At 46.2% G+C, this 17,428-nt stretch overlaps 1 protein-coding gene across 1 annotated transcript in view; it reads right to left on the minus strand.

The window, feature by feature from the left end:
* Window positions 1–10,336, minus strand: part of LOC142216659 (putative thioesterase PNKD) — a 41,552-nt gene extending 31,216 nt beyond the window's left edge. The window contains exon 1 of the mRNA XM_075284655.1: window positions 10,191–10,336. Within this exon, the coding sequence (XP_075140756.1) occupies window positions 10,191–10,336 (146 nt within the window). The remainder of the gene's footprint in view (window positions 1–10,190) is intronic.
* Window positions 10,337–17,428: the final 7,092 nt, after the last annotated feature.

Below are 17,428 nucleotides of genomic sequence, written 5' to 3' on the forward strand. Positions count from 1 at the left end.
CTTCTGAGGCAGAATGTGCTGAGAGCATTTGTCATTTCCCTCCGTTACGGACTCAGATGTTATAGACAATTGGGTATTTTCTATTACTTTTCACCCCTTGTCCTGTCAGTCTGGGGGCCAGTGATCCATAGCAATGTTTTCTAGAACAATACTGACCAGCCCTCCATCATCCTTCATACCTTGCAGCAGATTCCAAATGACATTCTCTTTATGAAAGGAGACAAGCCACCTGTCAGTCAGTAGATGCTGCAACAGAAGACACCTGGCTACAGACACAGAATGATAGAATACCACAGGAGTGTCTGATGGAGGGGGGGGGGGCAATGTTGTCTTATCCTCCAGTTATATCCAGAGCTGCGTTCAGAATTTGTCCAATGACACCAATCGATGTCATCCAAGTTCCCACAGCACACTGATCTACTAGCAGAAAACCAGCACAATGCAGCTCTAGGTGTGAATGGAGAAGTAGTAACTAATAAACAAGATACGTAAAGCCAAGTAGTCACTGCACGCCTTATGCAGATTATAGTGGTGACTGGTGTTATGTTATGGGATATTCTGGTAATTAATAATTGCTTTGATTACAATTATAGAACTGGATAGAAGATGATATATAATAACAGCTCCTCACGCAGGACGTTCCATCACAGTCACGTTAATGACGGCCCGGCCGCTGACGTCTAAGATCAGTCACCGCTGAGAGGAATGCGGATGATCATCACTCTGACTTCTCCCGAAATTTCTCAGAAAATTTTCCATGAAATATTTAACTCTTGAAGATCAGGAAACAGCATTGTACGGCACCATTAAAGGGGAACTCCATCTGCTAGCGGCCAATCCCTGGGAACTTTCGGGGTTACCTTCCTGGGGATGATCCATCTTGCAGCCGCATGTCCATGACAGATCTATGACCCCTTATCATCCCAATTAGACATTAGTGGCACAGCGATGGGATAGGTCACTTGCTGTTAATCATAGAATATGGGGCTACAGACCCCTGATCTGCCCATTAAAGAACATAATCCCCCATTTATACGGATAGGGGACAACTTGTAGATCAGTCTGTCCGCTCAGCCGACTTCAGCTATCTCCGAATGGAGCAGTACACGCATGCTTTCCAACTACAGCGACATTCCCAATTGGGGAGCTTTGTCTCCCGTTCTCCTGATCACTGGGGGTCTGATCAATTGGACCCCCGCTGACCTAGTGATCCCCACCCTATGTATAGCGAATAACTTGCTTTCCAGAGAAAACCCCTTTAAGGAATCTGATGGTCTAGAAATCTGCGTTTAATAATCTGGACTCTATGGGTCCTGTCACTTGCTGTTCAGCCTAGGTCCACACCTGCCTTCGGGCTTCTGCTTAAAAGGTGGTCCCCCGCAGATAGACTATAATGGGGTCCGCCAGGGATCCACCTGAGAGAAAACTCCTGTTTACATTTTTTAAGGGGATTCGGGGATGAAAACCCCGTATGGAGAAAGGGCGCTGGTGTGAACCGAGCCTTAGATGAAAGGGCCTCGTGCTCTGAGGGTGTCGTACCGCGGCTCCGGCTGCCAATCTGAGGCAAAATCAACAGAATATTTTTCAGCATCCGGATTTTAATAAGTCTCCATGTATAACCTAGTATATAGAGTAATTCTTGTATAATACCGCCTTGGCACGCCACTACCTCCATATCATCACCGCTGGCACACAGGAAGGCAACAATACAGATCATGTTCATCTACCTTTATGTGCCAACCTGACTTGTGTGTACCTGACCTCGTAAATTTCCCAACTCCACCCTTGTCAAGTCTACGCCAACACATACAACGCGGCAGACGAATGGCAAAACAATAGGCTGTAATCATATGGCCTGTATTATGGTGGTACGGCCTGGACCAGCGGCGTCATACGGCTCTGCAGTGCGGTGCGTCAGCACGACATCCCGATTCACTATATTCCTATGGACTCGACTACAAGTGCAGGCCGCGGAGATCTGGATGAAGAACACTGGGGACATTTATTGACCCAACAACCCTTCATGGGGTTAAATCCGATTTTTTTTTCTAGGATACATAGGATGAAAATAAACCCCACGTGTCTGATGCGCTGTCCTCAGTGCTGCGGTCTCTCCGGCAGGCTCTGCAGATCTAGCCACATCTTATTAGTTCACATTTGCATTGTGGTTTTTATTACAGAAGACACGACACTTGTATTCACGAATTGAAGCACCTGGGCCTACAGGATTATGTCATGGTGTGCATTGCTTTAATAGCAAGCAAACAGCACTGCAGACTCTGCTAAGGAGACTTGGACGCAAATTTACTAAGTTTACTTCAGGATTCTCTGCGTTTGCACAGAAAATTAAATCCCGGCTTCCCTCCCCTGGCAGCTGCAGATACACAATGTGCCCTAGGCCCAGGACTCCAAGAATCAGCAAAAACAGCTGCAGATGAAGGTTCGCCATCTCCGCTGCACGATTCCTCCTCGGGCGACATTCTGACATTTTCTGCCATTAAGTCAAGAGGCTCCGGCTTCATCTCCGACTTAGAAGATCAGCAACGACAGCAATTTGGGGGGAGATTCACATTCTGTGGTTTCCTAATGATTTGCAAATGTGGGTTTCATCAAATTCTCTGCTGTCTAGTTCTGTGCTGGGTGCGAGAGTGAAAGTCTAAAAAGTAATAAACCAGAACCTTGTCAGCCCCAACGAGGCCGGATGATTGGAATTTTACAAAACTCTGAAAGGCTATGAAGATATTACTAGGAAAATACTGAAGAAGCCCAAAGCCAGGGCCACACATAGCAAAAAACAGCCTTGGGGTAAGGGCTCACATTGCAGAAATGCAGCATTGTCGGCTGCTGCTGATACGAAGGAGAAAATGCAGCGTTTTACAGTCAACTCATCCACACACGGCAGGAAAAAAAAAACTGCGGAAAGGCAAAAGATTAATTTTAGCTGCAGAACAGAGAGGCTTTTGCAATAAATTTAGCAGAGGAAGAAAAAAATGCAAACAAAAAAATGGCTGCATTTAAGATGCTGAGGTTAACACTTTGTTACCTGCAACAAATTTTACTGCTGTATGTGGAGGAGACAAAATCTCATTCACTGCTGGAAATGTAAAATGCCGCTTTTTTCCCCACTGTACAGCCAATAGCTCTGAATCCGCAATGTGGGGCAGGTTATTCTTCTGCAACAAACCTGCAGGAATCGCTGCAGATCTCCTGGCACTTCACACATTGTATTGTCATGGATGAAAACTGCAAGTGATACCGCAGCAATACCTGAAATGTTACCCGCAAAAAAAAAATGCTCGCAACATCTGCAGATGCTGCCTCAATGTAAAAATGACTTTGAAACATGCTAAAATAAGAAGCCTCAGCGATTTTTTAAAGGTAGGAAATCCCCTTTAATCAGTGTACAAGGGGAAGTTCTGCAGCTTTCTCATAGACTTCATGTTTGGATTCCTCATTGCGGTGATGATCTCTGCTCACAGCGTTTTTGTTTATATCTAGAAGTTATTTCCCATCCTGCTCCCAAAGGAGAGAGTTTGCTACAATGTGTCAGTATCGGCAAACAAAATCAGACACAGAAGTCACTGTATCATCCATAAACCCCCAAACATCCCAAATTCAGTGGGACAATCCCAGATACGGGTCCTGTCCCTCTGTCCCATTCAGCAGGAGGTATGTCCTGACTTTAAGGCCGTAATGATTTTACGGTCCGCAAGTTGCTGATCAGCAGCATAGTCTCCGCAGACGCCTGTGAACTGCCGCACTCGCCCATAGAGTTCTATGGGCGAGTCTGTGCGGTGCCGTGAATTCACGGCCATAACGGACCTCGGTTGCGGCCTGGCACACCACGAATAAAATATCCGGTGGTGTAAAAGGCCGCACTGAATATAATGTGTGTGCAATTGAAAACCCTCAATTGTGGACCATTTGCAGACTTACATTAAGGCCGTGTATCTGCGTCTAGAGGACATAGAAGAGTTAAGTACAATAGTAAAGCAGGAGGCGTCCGATCCCCGCTTCACCACTCGGCCCCTGCTCCTCCATAAGCGTGATGTGGTGACGTCATTTACACCGTCCCTGCTTCTCCATGAATCCCAGAGACAGTCGAGAACAGCAGGGAACGGGGCAAGCTGTGCATTAGTTTGATCCATGATACTTGGAGGGGTGGGCGGTGGAGTGTTTGGGTAACTGGAGGGGGTGTGTAAGCTTTGGGAGCAACTGAAAGGGGAATGGATACTGAGCACACAAACTGGAGGGAGACATTATAATGTGGAGGAATGAGATTTTTTAAAAACAAACATCTCTGGAAACGCTGCATTTTCCACAATGTGCGGCCACAGCCTCAAGGGCATGAAATGCAAGTGCCTGCAGCAAGCATGCACCATGGGAGAGGAGACTCCAGCCCTTCCCTCTGTTTCAGGACCCTGAGTGATATAGAAGAAAGCAGTGTTTGGATGGAGTTCTCCATTACAACCCATTATGGATTTTACCAGCTCCTTAGGGTACATATGGATCATATAGGGAGCGCATTTACACAGGACGAGGTAATCCACTGGTTTTGGTTAAAATAAACCCAAAAAAAGTTAACTGTGTAAAGGGACCCTTGTATTAACCCTTTGCTATCCTGCTGGCATAGGATATTACACTAGGATTCCGACAACTACCTGCTCCCGCCGTGTCGGCTGACACTATTCTTGGCACAGTTTCCTGTTTGCACAAGCGCACCTTGTACTGTGTGATCTGTGAATGAACACCGAAAAACCTGCTGACAAAGTAAAACAACACATGGCAAAACACGCCGATCCTAGGGGCAAACAATCTTCTATTGGGCAGTCGGTCAGTCAATGCTGGTCTACCCCTCGCCACATATAGGATCCTGCACTTTGGGAAGGGGGGTGTATACTTTAACAACCATTCTTTGTTCTAAAGTGAAACATGAGCCAATGCCACACGTTGTCTTCAATAAAAATCTTCTACCACTCCAGTGCAGAGCTCTGTGTGTGGCGCCGCACCATGCGGAGAGCGATCCTTACGGAGTGCTGCATCGTGTGCATGAGACCTAAAGCTTAAGCTGCATGCACATGTCTGTGTGCAGGTGGGGGGTCCATGAGAGAGACACGGACAGCCCATGGAGGATATTCGCATGCGCTCATCAAGGAGTCCAGATCACAAAGAGATGGGAATAAGAGCGGTCCTGAGTTTGGTTCCCATGATAATATATGATCGTGTATAACAAGGGATCAGTGCACTTGCCATTGAAACCCCGGCTAGCACACGGTCATGTGCATTTGATCAGATGGCATGTGCAGCACATGTATGACATCTGTGCGCCACCTATACCTACAGAGCCCCATTCAATGGTCTCAGTGAGCCCGGGCCACAAAATGGACAGGAATAGGATCGGCCCTGAGTTTTTCCCAGGCTCACTGCTGCACACACGGGCCTGTGATAATGCTTGGTTGTGTGTATATGGCCATAAGCATGAATGGGTCATTGTACTAGCCACTAGGAACATGGCTAGCATACTGACAGTGCAATCAGTCATGTGCACAGAGTCTTCATCCTTTATAATCAAAAGTCGGCTTCTGCCAGTGAACGCAAAAATTTTGGTTTTGTGCATTTATAGGTAGCAAACCACATATCTGCATTGCTTGGTAGGAGGGGTGCTCCCTGACCCACTGCAACGACCTCCACTGCTGTGAAGACGGGACTAGTCAGTTCAGGTTTTCAAGCAGTGGATTCTCCCATTCACTGACAGCAAGCAGAGTGTGAATCCAATGTCCGCACCTTGGCCGGGTGTACAGACTCCTTGCAGATGAGTGCGGGGCTGAGGATCTGGGATGTGCTCCAGCTGAGTCACGGGAGGTGAGAACATAACTCTGCAGCGGGTGCTGACAACACCTCTCATCATGTCACAGCTCCAGCACAACATTAGCACTGAGACATTACCGCTCCTGTGGGGGTTCAGCGCACAACATGTGCTTTAACCCCGTCTAAGCCACAGATAAACAGCAAAGCCATCACCTCATCTGCCCTGGAAGCCATCACACCCATCCCTAGATCACAACAATCTCCTATCTGTTTATCCAGAGCCTTCCAATTCATCAATAGAATTCCAGAACTATAGTAAGTACTGACACAAAACGCAGGAAATGAAAGGAATCCTGTCCAGGTTGTATAGGGAGGGGGGGCAGGTTTATATGCCATGAAGCCGAAAACTGGACAAAACACATGACCATGGTCCCCTCGGAATAAAGGGGTTAACCGCTGCCAGGTTGCTGCAACAGCTCCGACGCTGCGGATTCATCAGGATTTAAGAAGGTCACAGACAGGACAAGGATAGAAGAGCTGCAGGACCGGGAGACAGTGGGATTACAGGTGCAGCGAGGTGCGATGGAGCAATCCAAGACTTAGTGTACAAACCGCGAACCCATGGAAAATGGAGGGGGTCGGGTCCTAGGCCAACCCCAGACCTGTAATAGGTGCTTGATGGACAGAAAATGCAAGAACTCACCCCGCTGTCACCCAGCTTTTCAAGACTACTGAATGGCAATAGAAGCTCTAGAGACACCCCATCCCTTGTATAGATATGTAAGTCAGGGAGATTAGTGCTCTGGTCTATCACACAGCCCTGCCAGAAATGGAAAAATGTAAGATTAAGAAGATGAGCGACAACACGAGGACACCTGTAATGATCTACACGCAGGTTGTCAGCTAATGTATCTGCATAGTGCAAAGTGTTATCTGTGCAAAAGGATGTGGACGGGTAAGGGAGAGCAGATAGTGGCAAGAATGCTGACTGTTTCCAATGATACTTGCAGAATAGTGAGCGCAGCTCTGGAGTATAATACAGGATAAGTAATGTAATGTATGTACACAGTGACTGCACCAGCAGAATAGTGAGCGCAGCTCTGGAGTATAATACAGGATAAGTAATGTAATGTATGTACACAGTGACTGTACCAGCAGAATAGTGAGCGCAGCTCTGGAGTATAATACAGGATAAGTAATGTAATGTATGTACACAGTGACTGTACCAGCAGAATAGTGAGCGCAGCTCTGGAGTATAATACAGGATAAGTAATGTATGTACACAGTGACTGTACCAGCAGAATAGTGAGCGCAGCTCTGGAGTATAATACAGGATAAGTAATGTAATGTATGTACACAGTGACTGTACCAGCAGAATAGTGAGTGCAGCTCTGGGGTATAATACAGGATAAGTAATGTATGTACACAGTGACTGTACCAGCAGAATAGTGAGCGCAGCTCTGGAGTATAATACAGGATAAGTAATGTAATGTATGTACACAGTGACTGTACCAGCAGAATAGTGAGTGCAGCTCTGGGGTATAATACAGGATAAGTAATGTAATGTATGTACACAGTGACTGTACCAGCAGAATAGTGAGCACAGCTCTGGAGTATAATACAGGATAAGTAATGTAATGTATGTACACAGTGACTGTACCAGCAGAATAGTGAGCGCAGCTCTGGAGTATAATACAGGATAAGTAATGTAATGTATGTACACAGTGACTGTACCAGCAGAATAGTGAGCGCAGCTCTGGAGTATAATACAGGATAAGTAATGTAATGTATGTACACAGTGACTGTACCAGCAGAATAGTGAGCGCAGCTCTGGAGTATAATACAGGATAAGTAATGTAATGTATGTGCACAGTGACTGTACCAGCAGAATAGTGAGCGCAGCTCTGGAGTATAATACAGGATAAGTAATGTAATGTATGTACACAGTGACTGCACCAGCAGAATAGTGAGCGCAGCTCTGGAGTATAATACAGGAGAAGTAACGTAATGTATGTACACAGTGACTGCACCAGCAGAATAGTGAGCGCAGCTCTGGAGTATAATACAGGATAAGTAATGTAATGTATGTACACAGTGACTGTACCAGCAGAATAGTGAGCGCAGCTCTGGGGTATAATACAGGATAAGTAATGTAATGTATGTACACAGTGACTGCACCAGCAGAATAGTGAGCGCAGCTCTGGAGTATAATAAGGGATGTCACTGCCATTATTTTAGTTTTTATGGTGCCGCACAAATACAGATACACAAACATCAATGTGACTTGACCTGCTCTGTTACATTGTTACGGGGACATTTATCCTCTGCAGTCTTTGGTCAGACACCTCAGCCTTCTCGTTCTGCAGTTGATGATCTCAGGTCGGTGCCCGGGTTGAGGTGCCAGTTTTTGGGTTGTGTCGCAGGATTACACAATATGAGGGTCTCGGGCAGGCTCCATCTCTGCACATAGTTGTGGTTTTACAATCATGGTGTGACCACTTTGCAGACTGTGTGGTAACAGGAATGTGTGACCATGACAATGCAGTCTCTGTGCAGCAGATCATCGCTCCCTGCCATTCACATTAACCCTTTAATTTGCTGCCCAGATCATAACAAAGTCTTGATATGACTAGACATCTGCTGATCTGATGAGCCATGGGTCAGTCACGTTACTGGGCACGCTGCAGAGCCCTGCACACATCAGGAACAACATACAGTATCGTTACGGGTATTTTGCAGAACATTGCACCCTAACAGGAACAAGATATTCTGCAGATCATTGCATCATTGTCTTTGCAGCAACAGACAAGGTTTTTCTAAGAGTCATCGTGTAGCGGGCTGCTGAAAACAAGAGCAACACTAGTTCTCGATATTCTGCAGCACATTGCACAAAACTGCTACCAAAACTTTAGTACTTGCTCGAATGCAGCACATTGCAACTTGTCTGTACCTGCGTCTCAGGATAGATGCAGTCGGCTCATTTCACAACAGCTAATAAGAGTTCTGAAGAGCATTGTGGCTTGTGGCTTAAACATTCTGCAGATTATTACACTTTATACACTGTTCTAGTCCAACAAACATGTATGTAGTCTGCAGAATATTGCTTTATATAATGTAACAGAGTTCAGCATTTGCTGATTATGATCTGCAGAGCATTGCAGCATACCATGACTCTGAACTGCTGGAATGTGCCTTGCAAGACATCTCACTATACTAGCCCCGCTGGTTCTTGCAGCTCGGCATGGCTAGCATATATTCTGCAGATCATTACTCCTCACAGTTCGGTATGGCTAGCATATATTCTGCAGATCATTACTCCTCACAGCTCGGTATGGCTAGCATATATTCTGCAGATCATTACTCCTCACAGCTCGGAATGGCTAGCATATATTCTGCAGAACATTACTCCTCACAGCTCAGCATGGCTAGCATATATTCTGCAGATCATTACTCCTCGCAGCTCTGCATGGCTAGCATATATTCTGCAGATCATTACTCCTCACAGCTCGGCATGGCTAGTATATATTCTGCAGATCATTAATCCTCGCAGCTCCGCATGGCTAGCATATATTCTGCAGAACATTACTCCTCGCAGCTCGGCATGGCTAACATATATTCTGCAGAACATTACTCCTCGCAGCTCGGCATGGCTATCATATATTCTGCAGAACATTACTCCTCGCAGCTCTGCATGGCTAGCATATATTCTGCAGAACATTACTCCTTGCAGCTCAGCACGGCTAGCATATATTCTGCAGAACATTACTCCTCACATCTTTGCATGGCTAGCATATATTCTGCAGAACATTGCGATTACAACTTTGCACTGCTTGGTTGCATTCTGCAGAGCATTGCACATTGTGCTGGGTATAGGGCAGCCCTGTTTATATGCATCCAACCTGCAGATCAACGCACCTCCGTCGTAAGGTTTGGTGCAGAAGTCAGCCATCAAAACAAGCAATTCCCCAACATGTCAGACCTGACCCATGGCCGAAGGAATGGACTGGTGTAACCTACGACCCGACCTGCCCGTCGCCTTCACCCCTGTACCCCAATACCATGGCTCTAAGATAACTGGCGCTCTCTAGATTACATCCCATCTGTCATCTCTGGAGACTTCGATCCCCTACAAGGTGTCTCTAGGAGCCGTCCAGTCACATGACTGCGGTCTGTATCGCCGGGTCACTACTTATTATACTCATAGCCATCACTTCCATCCGATTAATTGCAGAATTTCCAATTATTTTTCATTGTTTCCTATTCCCAGTCAGTGAGACATCACATGGAGGCAAAAATAACCCCAAACACAGCAGAATCCCTGGCCAGTCCCCTATAGAGCCCCGGAACGTATAGATATGACGTCACGCTATAAGGACACTCACGCTATCCTGAAGAACGGCTTCTCTGTCCGGGCCATGAGAGTCCTGAGGCGGCAGCAGCAGCCCCGCAGCCGGCGCAAGAGCAGCGCAACCCCGCAGCAAGAGCAGCAGACACCGAGCGCGGCCACGAGCATCAGCAGCGCCGGCATCACATCCTCCAGGTGACCGAGCCGCCCCCCCACACTGCGACACGACCACGGCGGGATTTACATAGCCACGCCCCCCACTGCCATGTACTGCACAGAGAGCGCCCTCTAGAGGAGGAGCCGGAGAACACGTGCGGAGAAGCTCAGCCAGGTAAGTAATACTAATGTGTGCACGAAGGGGAGACACGCCCACATGCTCATTAACATAACCACGCCCACTGAAAGCTTCTCCCGAGCACATTTTGAATATAGATAAATATGGCCCTCTAGTGGTCAGTGAGGGAATAACCTGCAAAATATCCAACAACAAGCCATGAAATAACACCTTGTCCACATGCAATGAGAAAGTTTAGTGTACAGTCATGGCCAAAAATTTTGAGAATGATACAAATAGTAATTTTTACAAAGTCTACTGCTTCAGTTTTGCTAATGGCAATTTGCATATACTCCAGAATGTTAGAAATATAAAGAAAACTAAAAAGCTTGATAGTCTTCAGTATATCAACTACTGAAGACTATCAAGCTTTTTTGTTTTCTTTATATTTCCAACCCACTGGCTAACATGGTACGAGAACAGACATTTTCCTTATCCAGAATGTTATAAAGAGTGATCAGCTTAACAGCAATTACTTGCAAAGTCAATATTTGCCTAGAAAATGAACTTTCTCCCCCCAAAATACATTTCAACATCATTGCAACCCTGCCTTAAAAGGACCAGCTAACATCGTTTCAGTGATTGCTCCAGTAACACAGGTGTGGGTGTTGATGAGGACAGGGCTGGAGATCAATCTGTCATGATTAAGTAAGAATGACACCACTGGATGCTGTAAAAGGAGGCTGGTGCTTGGCATCATTGTTTCTCTTCTGTTAACCATGGTTATCTCTAAAGAAACACATGCAGTCATCATTGCACTGCACAAAAATGGCCTAACAGGGAAGAGTATCGCAGCTAGAAAGATTGCACCTCAGTCAACAATCTATCGCATCATCAAGAACTTCAAGGAGAGAGGTTCTATTGTTGGCAAAAAGGCTCCAGGGCACCCAAGAAAGACCAGCAAGCGCCAGGACCGTCTCTTAAAAGTGTTTCAGCTGCGGGATCGGGCTACCAGCAGTGCAGAGCTTGCTCAGGAATGGCAGCAGGCAGGTGTGAGTGCATCTGCACGCACTGTGAGGAGGAGACTCTTGGAGCAAGACCTGGTCTTAAGGAGGGCAGCAAAGAAGCCACTTCTCTCCAGAAAAAAACATCAGGGACAGACTGATATTCTGCAAAAGGTACAGGGAGTGGACTGCTGAGGACTGGGGTAAAGTCATTTTCTCTGATGAATCCCCTTTTCGATTGTTTGGGACATCTGGAGAACAGCTTATTGGTAGAAGATGAGGTGAGCGCTACCACCAGTCTTGTCTCATGCCAACTGTAAAGCATCCTGAAACCATTCATGTGTGGGGTGGCTTCTCAGCCAAGGGAATCGGCTCTCACAGTCTTGCCTAAAAACACAGCCATGAATAAAGAATGGGACCAGAATGTCCTCCAAGATCACCTTCTCCCAACCGTCCAAGAGCAGTTTGGCCATCAACAATGCCTTTTCCAGCATGATGGAGCACCTTGCCATAAAGCAAAGGTGATAACTAAATGGCTCAGGGAACAAAACATAGAGATTTGGGGTCCATGGCCTGGAAACTCCCCAGATCTTAATCCCATTGAGAACTTGTGGTCAATCGTCAAGAGACGGGTGGACAAACAAAAACCTACAAATTCTGACAAAATGCAAGCATTGATTGTGCAAGAATGGACGGCTATCAGTCAGGATTTTTACCCCCACACAGTATAATGCCCCGTTAAAGGGATTCTACCATTAAAACCTTTTTTTTTTGTGTGGCTAAGACGTCGGAATAGTCTTTAGAAAGTCTATTTGTCTCTTAGCTTTAGACGTGGTCTCCGCTGCACCGTTCCTTAGAAATACCGTTTTTTACCGGTATGCAAAGGAGTTCTCTCGCAGTGATGGGGGCGGGTCCCAGCGCTCAAACAGAAATGAGGGCGTCCCCACCGCTGCCAGAGAATGGTCTCCAGCGCCGCCTCCTTCTTCGTCCGCAGCGTCATCTTCAATGTCTTCTTCCGGCACAGGCTCGTAACTTCTAGTAGTTGGGCCTTAAGCAAAGCAGACTGCGCAGGTGCACAGGCCACGGAAAAATGGCCGCTAACAATACTGTGCCAGCAGCCATTTTCCCGTGGCCTGTACGCCTGCGCAGTCTGCTGTGCTCAAGGCCCGACGCCTAGAAGTTACGAGATTGCGCGGGAAGAAGACATTGAAGATGACGCTGCGGACGAAGAAGGAGGCGGCGCTGGAGACAATTCTCTGGCAGCAGTGGGGACGCCATAATCGCTGTTTGATCACTGGGGCCCGCCCCCATCGCTGCAAGATAACTCATTTGCATACCGGTAAAAAACAGTATTTCTAAGGAACAGCGCAGCGGAGACCACGTCTAAAGGTAAGAGACAAATAGACTTTCTAAAGACTATTCCCACGTCTTATCCACAAAAGAAAAGGCTTTAATGGTAGAATCCCTTTAATGTCCCCTACACTATGTAATACTCCCTTTGTATCCCCCACACCATATAATGCTCACTTAGGGTACACTCACACGGAGGAAAATGGTGTGGAATTTCAGCACTGAAAAAAAAGCCTCCCATTGACTTCAATAGGTTTTGCTAGCAGAAAAAGAAATTCAATCAGAGGCTTTTTTTCTTAGGCAGCAGTCAACGCTGGGACGCCATATAACGAACATGTTGTTGGCATTCATGATCCGCTTGCTCCAGCATTTCGGCAGCTGTCAAGCTGGCCTGCAGCTGAACTCATTCCTTGCGCTGTGCCCGTGATTGTTCCGGCATCTCATCAGGTCGCTGGGATGCCATATAATGAGCTTGTTGTTGGCGTCCATGATCCCCGTCAGCTCCGCTTGAGGAGAACTCTGTGACTTCTGGCTCCTTCTGGCTCTCGCTGGCTCTCGCTGTTTTAGAATTTTGCAACAAATTAGATTTTCTTTTTCCCGGCATGTTTAATAGTAGCAAACTGGCAATTTCGATTAAAGGTGTTTTCCCATCTCAGTGTCTCAGCACTGGAGCAGATCAGATAATATGCAGTGTTATCTGTTTGTTTACACAGAGAGATAACAGACCTGGCTTTATCAGAACCTGAGATAAGGCTGCTTCAAGAGCAGTGTAATAGTAAGTATAAGTATGTGAACATAAATTCATAACAGTCGCGAGGCCATGTCATTACCAGGATACAAAGTATCCATTGTGTTAATCGAGGTTACAGACTATCTATGTGGCGAATCTCATCCAAATCCGTTCAGCCGTTTTTGCATGATTGATATAAATAAAAAATAAATTATTATTATTGTTGTTATTATTATTATTAATTTTCCTTTTGCGTCCACATCTAGGGAGGTTAGCCACAGGGCCATGGGCTTTACACTTCTTACTGACACTGCGCACGGTAGACACAGGAACATTCAGGTGTTTGGAGATGGACTTGTAGCCTTGAGATTGCTCAGGCTTCCTCACTATTTTGCTTCTCAAGTCCTCAGACAGTTCTTTGGTCTTCTTTCTTTTCTCCATGCTCAATGTGGTCACACAAGGACACAGGACAGAGGTGGAGTCAACTTTAATCCATTTCAACTGGCTGCAAGTGTGATTTACTTATTGCCACCACCTGTTAGGTGCCTCAGGGAAGTAACAGGTGCTGTTAATTACACAAATTAGAGAAGCATCACATGATTTTTCAAACAGTGCCAATACTTTTGTCCACCCCCTTTTTTCTGTTTGCTGTGGAATTATATCCAATTTGGCTTTTTGACAATTCTTTTTGTGGTTTTCCATTGAAGACAAATTAAATGAAGATAATAATACCAAAGAATTTGTGATTGCAATCATTATCTGGAAGACCATGAGTATTATCTGACAGAATTGCAGGGGGGGGCAATACTTTTGGCCAACACTGTATTAGTAGGATAGGATTATCCCATTATACATATATATACACATTAGATCCTTCGGTATTGTGCAGTTTTACAATGTAGTGGTGTCAGATGTTTCTTACTATATTTCTATGACATCATCACTCCTGGATATTTCCTATACGCTGTTCTCCATACTGGGATTTATTACTTTACTGATGTCTCGGAAGCTTCTATGGCGGCCTGTACAGTATGTCCATCATGTTCTGCACCATGACAAGAGCGCCACCTGGTGGACACTGCATGAAATGACAGTATATCCAACCACTGTGTATAATGAGATAACAGCGAATTAAAGGGGGTTTCCAGGCTACATAATTGGCGACCTATATTTAGGATAGGTCATCGATGTAAGATCAGCCGGGGTCCGCCACCTGTGTGACGAGACTACAGGGTTCGGGGTAAGTGCTGCCATCTCTTTAGTACTTACTAACCTCAGTGCTCTACAATGAACCACCATTTTATTTTACTGTTTCACTTCCTATAAAAATTTGGATAAAAAGAAATCAAAATCATAGACATTCCCCAAAATGGTAAAATAAAAAGCACATCTGGCCCCGCAAAACAGACACCTTAGAGAGCCCCATACATGGCAATATAACAAGGTTATGTCTCCTGGGGGACTGAGCAGTTTGGTTGGTCCAGGAGGCGGAGTCATGGAGGAAGGAGACCGTCAGGAAGCAGGAGGGTGGTAGCTGTGGGAGGAGTCTGCAGTTGGATGTGTCCATAGAGACCACCACTCGTTGCACGCTGACATGTTACATTACTGTAAGCGCCAAACAAAACATTTTCCTGAATTTTCCCACATTCTGTTCTTCTCCTCGTCCAGCCTCGGCCCGGGATCATTTCCATGTTTGGTGGAGATAACCTTTCTACCTCCACCCCCTCCTGAAATAACATGGCACTTTCCAGACTCACACATCAGGGCGCCCTTCCATTGTGCTCCATATATACGTTCCAGGAATTTGGCGCAGAGCTCCGGCCGTCTCTGCTCGTTCTATGTTCGCTGCAGATGTCGTGCAGGAACTTGCAGGGATTTTCTTCTTTGACATGTAATTATTTGCCGGGGGCTCGGAGCGATCATCCTCCAGACTTCAAGGATTAAGCCGCTCAGGGACAGCCTGCTATATATAGACTAAAGTAGAAATCACTGCACAGGATCAAATCCCCCTCCTGGAGACTACTGAGGGGTTTATATGGGATTAAAGGGGTCCTCCGCTTTGTGCAATGTCTACTTGCTGGAAGGATCCCTTAATAATGAGGAGATCACAAAGTGATCAGTTGTAACCTGTGAGGAAACCTCACAATAAGTGATCAGATTTCCAAGAGCGCCCCCACAGGAGAAGTGATGCATTACGCAGTAGTTATTCATCTCAATGGGTTGTCTGTGTACAGGACAGGTCCTGCAGGGTGTAACAGGACAGGACAGGTCCACCAAAGTGTAACAGGACAGGTGAGGTCCTCCAAAGTGTAACAGGACAGGACAGGTCCTCCAAAGTGTAACAGGACAGGTGAGGTCCTCCAAAGTGTAACAGGACAGGACAGGTCCTCCAAAGTGTAACAGGACAGGACAGGTCCTCCAAAGTGTAACAGGACAGGACAGGTCCTCCAAAGTGTAACAGGACAGGACAGGTCCTCCAAAGTGTTACAGGACAGGACAGGTCCTCCAAAGTGTAACAGGACAGGTCCTCCAAAGTGTTACAGGACAGGACAGGTCCTCCAAAGTGTTACAGGACAGGACAGGTCCTCCAAAGTGTTACAGGACAGGACAGGTCCTCCAAAGTGTTACAGGACAGGACAGGTCCTCCAAAGTGTTACAGGACAGGTCCTCCTGAGTCAAAGGCAATCTTTGTAACCAAGAGATGAGAATCCTTATCCCCCCATTTATTAAGGTCCCTCATACAGTGTATGAAAATGAGTTTTCTAAACTGCACATCCCTTTAATGGAGCGTTAGTCTCCAAAAAATACCTACTTTTTTGCTATCAGAACATAGTTATATCTGTTCCTGGGAAAGCAGTGTAGTGGTCACCCAGCTTCCCCAGGTCACTGAACAGCAAGGCACAGCTAACATGACGGATATTGGACATAGTGTTGGTGACGGTGCGCTGTTACAGCCATCACAGGGGTGGTCACCCAGCTTTCCTAGGTGGCCGTGTGTTCATGTTCATTTCACTACAATTAGCTAAGCAAGTTAGTCATTTAGGAATCTGGGAAAGTTGGGTGAGTAAATGGAAACCATCTTCATCAATGGCAACAATTTAAGGTCGGGGTCCCACATGGCGTAAAAGCCGCAGAAAAAAAATGCTGCGTTATACAGTCATCGTGTAGTGGACACTACATGGGACCTCAGCCTATAGGAGTCTTCTAGGACTTATGTATCGATGACTTATCCTTAGGATAGGTCATCAGTATGTGGTCTGACACAGAGGACCCCCACAGATCAGCTGGATGAACAGTATGCCGTGTGGGAGTGCCGGAGTCTCTTCATGTAATACCAAACCATGCCAGACATATTGTAGTGCCGTTATAACTTCTCTAAGGCTCTGTTCTCATCTATGTTAGGAGTTTTTGTCCCCATTACAGACCCCATTATAGTCAATATAAGTCCATTAGTGCTTCTGGTATTTTCTTCTACTCCTATGATGGAAGCGTGAGACAGATGTGAACTGGGTCATACAGGACGCATTGTTTGCGGTGCATTTTGTGTATCATTTGCAGACTTATTTGGATACACTTTGCATGGCGCCCTGGACATCTCTCCGGCTTCCTGTAGTCTTGGATCCTCTGTGTCACACCAGGTAATAGCACACATTGGTCCCATCATGATTTTGCTTTCATTGACTCTTGGAACTACAACTCCCAGCATGCATACTGACTCCGCTGTCCTTGGAGTTGTCACAGCAGCTACAGTGGTGAAGGTTGGTGACCCCTGTAGGACACAGAGGTCTCCACTGCAGGGCTCATTACATTATCCTAATGTAGTCATCTTCCAGTGTGTAAAGGGTTAACGATGGGACCTGCAGTACCCAGAGTGACCTAGCAGAGGGCGCTATAGTCACACATCTTCCATCTGGCAC

The sequence above is a fragment of the Leptodactylus fuscus genome, chromosome 8, assembly GCF_031893055.1.
Source record: "Leptodactylus fuscus isolate aLepFus1 chromosome 8, aLepFus1.hap2, whole genome shotgun sequence".
Classification (NCBI taxonomy): Eukaryota; Metazoa; Chordata; class Amphibia; order Anura; family Leptodactylidae; genus Leptodactylus; species Leptodactylus fuscus.